The 10590-nt window shown below is 32.9% G+C and overlaps 2 protein-coding genes across 2 annotated transcripts; one reads left to right on the top strand and one right to left on the bottom strand.

The window, feature by feature from the left end:
* Positions 1-305: 305 nt before the first annotated feature.
* Positions 306-1661, bottom strand: LOC115990672. The gene has a single exon (XM_031114481.1). The coding sequence runs from the start codon at positions 1659-1661 to the stop codon at positions 306-308; it is 1356 nt and encodes a 451-aa protein (XP_030970341.1).
* Positions 1662-7116: 5455 nt separating this feature from the next.
* LOC115988500 (60S ribosomal protein L13-1) lies at positions 7117-9734 on the top strand. Its single transcript, XM_031112075.1, has 5 exons — positions 7117-7267; positions 7901-8016; positions 8165-8298; positions 8995-9153; positions 9250-9734. The coding sequence occupies exons 2-5, from the start codon at positions 7908-7910 to the stop codon at positions 9469-9471; spliced, it is 624 nt and encodes a 207-aa protein (XP_030967935.1). The 5' UTR covers positions 7117-7267; positions 7901-7907; the 3' UTR covers positions 9472-9734.
* Positions 9735-10590: the final 856 nt, after the last annotated feature.

The raw sequence follows: 10590 nt of genomic DNA, 5'->3' as shown, positions 1-10590 counted from the left end.
CTCAAATGATGAGCATAATGCAAGGAGCATTCATAGGATCCTAAGAAATTAACTCAAACAATTAGGCAGGGCATTTAGCATAATTATGGAAGTAATGGTGCAATAGATAGCAGGAGTAGTAAAAATGAACAAAACCAAAAGATTACATTAAAGGATAAATTTTGATAAATAAAAGTAACCAAAAAAAGTAACAGGATTTAGAAAATTTTGCAACAACAGCATTGTGCAACATAATAAAGAGGCAAATCGAAACCATAATACCGAAACCCAAAAGCAGCATAACATTAATTACTATTGGGGGGTAGTCAGCAATGCCATCCTGTTTCTGTAAAAGGGAGGGGAGTTGGCCAAGATGGTAGCACAAAGGTTAAGGCATGGTGAATAAAATGATGACCAAGGCCGCTCTGAGGAACATGACAAAAGACTTCCAGGGTTCTGCTCTGCAAGTTGCATAAGACAACCTTCGATTGAATCGTTAAATACATGATATCCGCATCATTGGGATGAAAAGCTAGCACTGAGACTAAAGGAAAAATCCGGGTTAGATATTGTGCGAGCCAGGGAGATTTTTCTGAAACCATTTGGTTGAAATACAGCTCGTGCTTCAAACACCATTTGCCTCCTGCTCCGCCTCCATTATTATTACCATCTTTGTCAAAGTCTATGAGTTCCCAAACGCGTAAACAGGGATGCTCATTACGATAAGGGTACTTTGAGACCTGAGATATCCTCAGGCAGCCGCGACACAGTCCAAGGCAATCAATTTCTTGGAATTGCTCCAATTGTACAGGCTTCTCAATCACACAGCAACATGTGCTGTTGTAAGGATCAAACCCGAAAAGACGGGCACCATCAATGGACCAAAAAAGAAAACCTTTATAAGGGATAGTGGGTAAAGGGGTGAGAGACAATTTAAATCCGTCCAGGTTGGGAGGACACAAAACCACAGAGTCACTCCATTCTCCGGTGTCGGAAGAGAAAATGTGTACATTAAATTGTGTGGTAAACTTGGTTCTTGACCAAGGAATGAGCACTACCCTGAAACTAGAACTGAGTTGGTTATCATTATTGTAGTCATAGCTGCAGATGATCCCAACCCGTAGGCCCAATGAACGACTATGAAGATGAGGAACTAGACGCGGAGGGAGTTCGAGACATTGCCTAGTGAATGGATTGATGATAGAGTAAAAGACCATGGTGATTGGAGGACAATGCTGCACCACTTGTTCAGCTCTGTCGCACCATAACAGCAAGTCATTACAAGAAGCTCGAAGCGAACTAGTATTAGGATCACATATATTGTGTAGATAAGCAGCCAGAGGTTTTAATTCCAATTCAGATTCAGTCTCAGTCTCAGAATTAGTTGTTACGAGGAGACGTCGGTTTGAGCAGCAATCAGGGTAGTAGAAGATCAGGCTTAAGGGGTGGTGTACATGTGGGTGTTGTGTAACAAAGCGTCGAGCAAAATGAGGAGTGGAGATTAGAGAAAACCAGCGTTTTGATACCCACTTGCAACGTAACACCACAGATGGTAACGACAGAAGAACCAGAATTTCCATCAATACACCATCGGGTAGATCGTTCATAGTAGTGATTGAGCGTTTGCGTTTGACTTCGCATGATGGCTGCAACAGAGAATGAGAATCTATGGAAGAATCCATGAGTGATGATGAGTCGCAACCTCAAGATTTCCGAATCGATTACACAGAGAAGAAGAGATAGACTTTGGGGTTACTATGAGAGTTGCCTATACCTCTATATTACTAATGAGATGATGCTCAGATGCTTTGTTGGGTTTCTTTATTTTGCATACTAAAATATCTCTCTCAAAATATAAACTCTCTAAAAAAAAAAACTCCTATTTTTTAATTAAGTAATTTTAAATTTAAAAAACACAAATAGGTTTGCTTAAAAAAAAACACAAACATGTTAAAAAAGTAATTTCATATAGCTTCTTCCATTCGTATTGCAACTAACTAACATACAAATAACTAATTAAAAAAAGAAATGAAAAAAAAAAAAACTCACTTAGATTAAGATCCTAAGAATTAGAATACTATATCTATTTCACTTTTAAATATTATGATACTAAATCCAAAAAAAAAAAGAAAAAGAGAGACTCAAGTACTATATATATATATATATATATATATATATAATCCTAATCCATGTCATTGTTAGTATAATATATATAAGTTTCATCACACGCATTCTGCACGCGTAATAAAGTTTTTTTCTTTGTTTTGAGTTTAATGTAATTTTTCAATTGTTAGTGAGGTTATACAAGAAGGAGATTTTAACAAACTAAAATTTAAGATTTGAATGTGTGCTAGTTTTTATAAAAAAAAAAAAAAAAAAAAAAAATGTATCAAATGTTCGTAAGATATATTTAAATAGAGAGTGTGCTAATTTTTAGGAAAAAAGTTTCATTGATAGTTTTTTATTTTTATTTTTTAAGAATAAGGATTATATAATTAGATTAGGAGTATTTTTGACATTTTCTGAATCCTCTTAATATATAGAGTTAGTGTACTAGATAAAAGTAAACTGCTTCTCTATAAGTCAGTTGGAGCTTGGGGATGTCATATTCAAACTAAGATTTAAAAAAAAAAAAAAATTTAAGTTTTTAATAAAATTTAGGGGAAGATACGTACCTACATACTAACTCTCTCTCTCTCTCTCTCTCTCTCTCTTCTTCTCTCTCTCTCTCTCTCTCTCTCTCTCTCTCTCTCTCTCTCTCTCTCTCTCTCTCTCTCTCTCTCTCTATATATATATATATATATATAAAACCCCTTAGAACCATCTTCAATGCTACCCACCTAAAATCATTCATTCATTACCTTAAAAATACAGTAATTTTTTGTAACGTGCCAACATTTTTAATTTTTAATTTTTTTATTGAGGTTACGTCATATATGTCAACATTAACGTATTCTTTGAATAAATGAAATGCATGTTATAGCTTTTATGTAATTTGTTATGATAAATTTGACAACACCTTCTATTCCTCTACAAACTTATTTGATATAATTAGAAAAATAGTAATAATCCCTAGAAAAATAATAAGTTAATCAAATTGTTTACAAACAAGCTTAAATTTGTTGTTGTTCTCATTATAATAATAAAAAAAAATAAAAAAAATAAAAAGAGCTCAAATTTGTTTGACAACAAAATATACTCAGCTTTAACTATTATCTAGTTTGTTAATAAGCTTGAATTCAATTCATATTGAAAATAAAATTAAATAAATAGTCCTAAATTTTTAATACTCGACATTCTCGATTCATCTTAGCTAGTTTACAATCTATTATATAAATATATATATATATATATATATATAAATAAAAGAAGCTCATTCACTTATTTAGTGGTAGAACTCACACCGTATAAAATACCAATTTGTATGATAATTTTTTTTAAATAGATTTTCAACCTATGGTGCCCGTTGTTGATAATTGTGTTCATTATTATCAAATCAAGACACCAATCGATTTTTGGAGTAAACAGAGATTAAACCCCAAATCTTTTATTCAACCATTAGAGATTTTATCAGTTGAACTAACTGGAACTCATTATACGATAAAATTTGAGTGCAAAAATCATGAGTAAAGCTCTACAAAGTATTCCTTTTTCTGATTGGAAGAGATTGATTATACATAAGAATATAAGATAATAGGAATTAAGGGTCCCCTTACTCAGTTAGTGAATCTTTATCAATTGAACTAACTGGAACTCATTGTATGATAAAATTTGAATGCAAAAAATCAGGAGTAAAGCTCTACAAAGTATTCCTTTTTCTGATTGGAAGAGATTGATTATACATAAGAATATAAGATAATAGGAATTAAGGGTCCCCTTACTCATTTAGTGAACAAAGAGTTTCAACCTACCAAATAACTTGACCAAACCATAAGGATTTTAATTGTAAAAGCTTAGTACTCAAAGTTACTTGCCCAAGGAGACATCTTATGCAGTAGCAGAAGAAAGAACATTTGGAGTGCACCATTATCCTTTCCCTTGACAATAACATGCTCTTGTATGTAAATGAGAACTGAATGAACAAACACTGTTAAAGATTGCACGAGTATTTCAGCATCCTTGCCATCATTTAAATGCAATCTTTCAAATATTTCACCTTAATTAATATAAAACATTAAATTAGAAACCTATACTAAATGTAAATGAAATAAGTTGAAAACACCAATTCTAAACATTTGATTCTGAACATAACACATTTAATCAAAATTAACCAACACGAAAGATCAAATTGAAAAGTACACACACCATTATATACAAGTACAATGCCAGAAGTATATATTAAGGGTTGAACAACAGGAAATGTGAAATTGTAGTTTTGGCCAGCCGCAGCCACCATACAAATTAAATACAATCTCTTTCACCCTCTGCTAGCATATTCCTATCTTCTTTTTTAAGAAAAATCCTTGTTATAATTTAACAGTCTTCTTAAAATTTAAATTATATCTTCTTAAATTTGTTTGTCATGCGTTTTTTTTTTTTTTTTTTTTTTTTTGGAGAAACTGGTCTAAAATTTAATTTAGTCTTGTAACTTCACTTTTTGTTCAATTCAAATTTTTTAAAGTTTAAAATTTATTTAATTCAGTCACCTCTCTGTTAGAATTACATTATTAATGACCCCAAAATAATGTAGTTTTGATTTTTAAAAACTTTCCCAATTAAAAGATATGAGAAATTAATAAAAATATGTATTTTGAAAAATATAAAATAAAAATAGAAATGAGATCTAATAGAAAAGATCAGAGAAGACAACTACAGGCTATTGCTCTTGGCAAATTAAAATCTAGTCCCCAACCAATTGGAGAAAGTTTATCACCATCAAGAAATTCAGGCAATCCAAAAGATAGCAATGGTGTCTCTCTCACTGCCATCCACGATATCATGGAAAGTCTTTTTCGGTTAAAAACCCACATGCACGCAAGCAAAATTTTTCAGTTAGTTTAGGTTTAGGACGATTGTGCTTGATGAAAATAAAATAAATTTAGTTTTTTTTTTTTGGAAAAAAAAATTGTTTTTTTTTTGTTTTTTTTTTTTATATTTTTTAATTAAAAAAACTTTGAAAAAAGAAAACAAAATTCCATGGCCATTAATGGTAAAATTCTGACGTAATTTCAACAAAGACCAAATAGGAATACTGAATTGAATAAATTTGAGATTCAAAACACTGAAAATGAAGTTGCAAGGTTAAGGCTAGGAATGCTGCTTTATTGGCAAAACTATGTTGGAGAATTGCTTCAAGCCCAAACTGCCCTTGGGCACAAATGCTAATAAGCAAATATTTAACTGTCACGAGACTTAGAGAAGGTGGTAGAAGCCTCCCTACTTCAAAAATTTGGGCTGCCTACAACAAAGGGGGAATTATCTTCAACAAAGGTTTGAAATGGGCAATTGCCAATGGGGAAGAGGTGGGCTTATGGGATGATTTTTGGCTCCCATCAAGTCCCTTAAGGAAGCAGATTGAGGGACCCCTTACCAAGGGAGAAAAAAATATGTCAGTGAAGATGTTCCTAACTAACCCCAATGGGATTTCCTTCAATCTTCCAACAAACATTATTAATGACATACAAGGTATACCTTTAGCTTCTTGTCCAGATCATAAAGATAGGCTTATTTGGGCTTTCTCAAATGATGGTTCCTTCTCCCTAAAGTCTGCATATCTCCTTGCAAAAGGTTTAAATCCTTTGAACCTCGATACTCATCCTTGTAGGTGGGTTTGGGATGCTAACACTGCATCGAGGATCCTTTTTTTTTCTTTTTTCTTTTTTTTTTTTGTGTGTGGCTCTCATCTCAAAATAGCATTCCTACTCGTGAAGTGCTTGGTTCAAGGGGTTTTAACCTTTGTAGGACTTGTGAATTGTGTGGCAATACAACTAAATCTACCATCCATGCCCTACGAGATTGCCCTGGCACTAAAAGAGTGTGGACAGAATTGGGCATTTCGAGTACAAATAAGGCTTTTTATGATCTTCCCCTCCTGGAATGGCTAAAGAGAAATTACAGCTTGTCTGAGTTTTATCCTCAACCTTGTATTCCTTGGAAAATGCTCTTCCCTCAAGCACTTTGGCTAATCTGGCTCCAAAGGAACAAGATTATATTCTGTGATGGTAGAATTGATCCTAATGTCACTGCTCACTACATTAAAAAAGGTGCTGAGTTCTTTGCAATTGTTCTTGAAAATCCCAAAAAGCCGAGAAGAGTTCTAGCCCAGGTGACTTAGAAAAAACCCCAAGTGGGATGGGTGAAGTTAAACTCAAATGGCTTGGTTTTGGGAAACCCGAAGAAGGCTGAAGGAGGGGCTGTGCTTAGATGCAGCAATGGGGATTGGATTTCGGTTTATTTGAGGAAGCTGGGGAACACTTCAAGTATCCTGGCTAAACTATGGGCCATCAAAGATGGGTTTTTTTTGGCCAAACAACGTAACCTAGAAAACATTTGTGTGGATATGGATGCTGAATTCCTTGTTTATTTACTTTCTAATTTTTCTGTGGTTAACCTTAGCCTTGAACCTTTATTATCTAACTACAGGAACTTGATGAAGACGTTCCTTAACTACATTGTGGCGCATGTTTATAGGGAGGCGAATAAGTGTGCTGATAGTTAACTAGGATTCGGGTTGATCTTCATTCAGACCACCATATTTTGTATAACTCACCACCTGTGATGGAATATCTCTTTGCTAGTGATAAAGCCGACCATGTTTGTAACAGGCTTGTGGTTCCTTAGTTTGTTTTAATATATATATATATATATATATATATATATATATATGCTTGTTTAACCCAAAAAGGAAAAAAAAAAAAAGCTGCAAGGTTGAATTGAACTTTAACTAAAAGGTCTTATTGCCCCAAAAAAAAAAAAAAAAAAAAAATCTTTTAAGTGTAAAAAGACTAAAACATAAAACCCTACCCAACTACAATTTTCTTTCTTTATTTTTTTAAGGTAAATATAATTTATTAAAATGAAATAGTGGGGAATATAATAGGCCCCAAAAGAGGAGAGGGGAAATTGGCCATCCCAACATAACAAAAAAAAAAAAAAAAAAAAACAAAAACAAAGGGCAAAGTTACAAGGAAGAAAGTAAAGAAAGGGACAAAAACAAAGTCCACAGACACAAGTAGAAGTACATTCGTTAACCCCATAATATCCCATAGTACCAAAAACCTTCTTCTCTCTAAGCCGCCGCTCACCTTCAGACCAAACCCACACCCCACGCCACCGCCATCTCCCACTGGTAAGACTCTCTCTCTCTCTGATACTCTTTCCTCTCTTTTCCCTTTCTCTTCTGAGTTCACTCTTATCTTTGTTTGTGTAGCATGTAAGGTGTATATATATATATTGATTTGCATCTGGTTTTATTTATATTAGATTGATTTTGAGGTAGATAGATAGAACCAGTTGTAACATTTTGCATTTGTTTTTTGTTCATCTATACCACGGCATAGAATATTAGACAATAGAGCATAGTGGATATGATTTTGCTGTAAGTTTGAGAAACTAGAGAATTAGATTGGCTTCTGGTGACGGTGGGTATGTTTATTCTTTGATGAAAAATGGTTTTTTTTTTTTTTTTTTTTTTTTTTTTTTTTTTTAAATGTAGGAGAATATATTAAAAAAGAAAAAGAAAAAAGAGAGAGGATATTATTAAAAGAACATGGTTTATTAGATTTTAGTGACTGTCAAAAGCATGTTTAGATTAAGCAGTGATAAACAAAAAAGAGATCTTTATTTGTGTGAGTTTTTATTTTTTTAAAGAGATGTATTTTTTTTGTTGGGTGCATTCAATTTGTGGCTTGCTCTGTATCTAAGCTTTTCCTTGCTCACTTTTTTGTAATTCAATTTGTACATAATTTGAATTTATTTACAGGTAAGAAATGGTGAAGCACAACAATGTTATCCCTAATGGGCATTTTAAAAAGCATTGGCAGAACTACGTAAAGACATGGTTCAATCAACCAGCTCGGAAAGAGAGAAGAAGAATTGGTGGGTATTGTAATTTCTCCCATTTGGGTTTTCCCTATTTTGGTCCTGAATTGCTACAATTTTTGATGGTTAATACACACATACATGATCCACCCTCCCATTTGATGCCAAATAATTTTGACTGACCAATATGTTAAATCATTCCTAGCTCGCCAGAAGAAGGCTGTCAAAATTTTCCCCCGCCCAACTACTGGAAAACTCCGTCCTATTGTACATGGGCAGACACTGAAGTACAATATGAAAGTGAGATCTGGGAGGGGCTTTTCTTTGGAAGAATTAAAGGTGGGGTGCTTTTATGTCATCCTTGTACTTCTGTTAAAGTTTTCCTTCCAGAATGCTGACTTGTGAATTCTGTGTTTTTTTTACTACTTGTCTATATGGTAGGAAAGTCATAGTTTTGTATTAACTTTTATTTTTTGAAGTTCTCCTTGATGTTGGGAAGCACCATATGAATCATATGTTTTTTTTTTTTTTTTTCACAGTGCAGATTTTCTGAATTTCGATAACTATTTCTAGAAAATGGTATTTTAAAAATATTCAAGGATAAATGGCTGCTCTCTCAGAACTGGACATAAGGCTGATTCCTGTCTTCTTTCTCTCCTAAATAATAGTAGGAGAATGCTACAAGTACCACTAATTTTATTACAAAAGGCTTATAATCTGACATGGCAACTTATGTAATTGGTGCCACATCAATAAAAATACCAAAAAAAAAAAAAAAAAAATTTTTTTTTTGGTGTATGTTTAAAAGATGACACATCATTTTGTAGTACATTTAAAAAAAACTAGAAATTTCCCTAGCATCATTGTTTACGGTATTTAAGCAATATGTAAGCAAAGCCCATTCATGCAATTCTTGCTTGTCTATAAGATGGGCTGTATCTTTTGTTTGCTGTAACTTGTAAGCTTCTGCTGGTATCATATCCTGTTATGTGTTATGGTATAACAGCTTAATCCCCAATATTCTTTTATAAACAGGCTGCAGGTATTCCCAAGAAGTATGCACAGTCCATTGGGATTGCAGTTGATCATCGCAGAAGGAATCGTTCTTTGGAGGGTCTTCAGGTTAATGTGCAGAGGCTGAAGACATTTAAGGCCAAATTGGTTGTCTTCCCAAGGCGTGTTGGCAAATTTAAGGTTTGTTTTAATGTCTGAACTGCATTTATTGCACAAATGTATGCTTAATTATGTAATTGTGTTCACTGATGTCTCATTTTCTCACATTTCTTGCAGGCTGGTGATTCTGCACCTGAGGAACTTGCATCTGCCACACAGGTCCAAGGCCCATACTTGCCCATTGTACGTGAGAAGCCATCTGTGGAGCTTGTGAAGGTTACTGAAGAAATGAAATCATTCAAGGCATATGACAAACTCCGTCTTGAGCGGATGAACGTCCGTCATGTTGGTGCCAGGCAGAAGAAAGCAGCAGAGGCTGAGAAGGAAGACAAGAAGTAATTGGTTTAGTAACATCGAGAGCACCCTACATATTTTTGGATGTTGACGAGTCTTTCATTTTTGATTTGAGCCATTCATCTTATGAACATGGGTATGGGTACTTTTAATCTAGGTTTTATGAATTTTGTGGTTTGCATGGATATGTTGATCTTTATTCGGTTTTGGTTTTGGTACCTTTGTTAGAATGAGTATATTTTGGAGCTCTGCAGCTATAGCACTATGGACCAATAATTGATATTTATAGGTTTTTTACATTGGTATAACTTAGCATTGCCTTGAGGAGCTTTTGGTCTAGTTTCTGCCTTAGTCATCTTGTATTGCTGCCTTGATGGGTTTTGTTTTTATTTATTTATTTTTTTTTTTTTTGGCCTTAAAAGTTTTATTTGATATATAATTAAATTTTTTGTATGTAATTGGATATATTTTTATATATTTTATTTATAATTTATTTTTTACACATTCTATTATTATTTCTCAATATTTGTATGCCTTTACTCTTAGCACTCCAATTTCCCCTCATTTTTCTTTTAGGACAAATTTTGGCTATAAACTTGGTTGTAGTTTAAGACTATAACTATATTCAATATCTTTTTATTGGATGAAAATTTTGAAAAATTCACCATTGGAATATATTTTCTTATTCTATCATTCATGGTTGCAAAATTTTCAGAATATTACAAATTAATAGTTATATTATCAATTAAATATTTAAATTTTTAGTTTTTATAATCTAAAATATGAATAAAAAATAAGTTTATAGCACAAATAGTAAATTACATCTGATTGATATAAAATTTTATGTGTGTGTTAATAATAGAAAGAATATGCAATTTAACGATTAGACTTTAAAAATATAGTCATATTAATTTTTTTAAAGAGAGTTGTAACCTTAGAGCATTCATATCAGTGTAGCTATTTTATATAAAACTATAGATTCAAAATAAATAAATAAATAAATAAAATCATGTATCAGTCTCACCAAACTAGTCCAAAAATTTTAACGAGAAGTAGTCACACACTTCTTTTGGCGTGAAACCACTTTTTGTTAGTTATAAAAAATATATATATATTTGATTTTTTTTCACCTCTCTCTCTCTCTCTCATACATAGCAACCCACA

The sequence above is a fragment of the Quercus lobata genome, chromosome 5 (genome assembly GCF_001633185.2).
Source record: "Quercus lobata isolate SW786 chromosome 5, ValleyOak3.0 Primary Assembly, whole genome shotgun sequence".
In the NCBI taxonomy this organism is placed as follows: Eukaryota; Viridiplantae; Streptophyta; class Magnoliopsida; order Fagales; family Fagaceae; genus Quercus; species Quercus lobata.
This window is presented reverse-complemented; position numbering and strand designations above follow the sequence as displayed.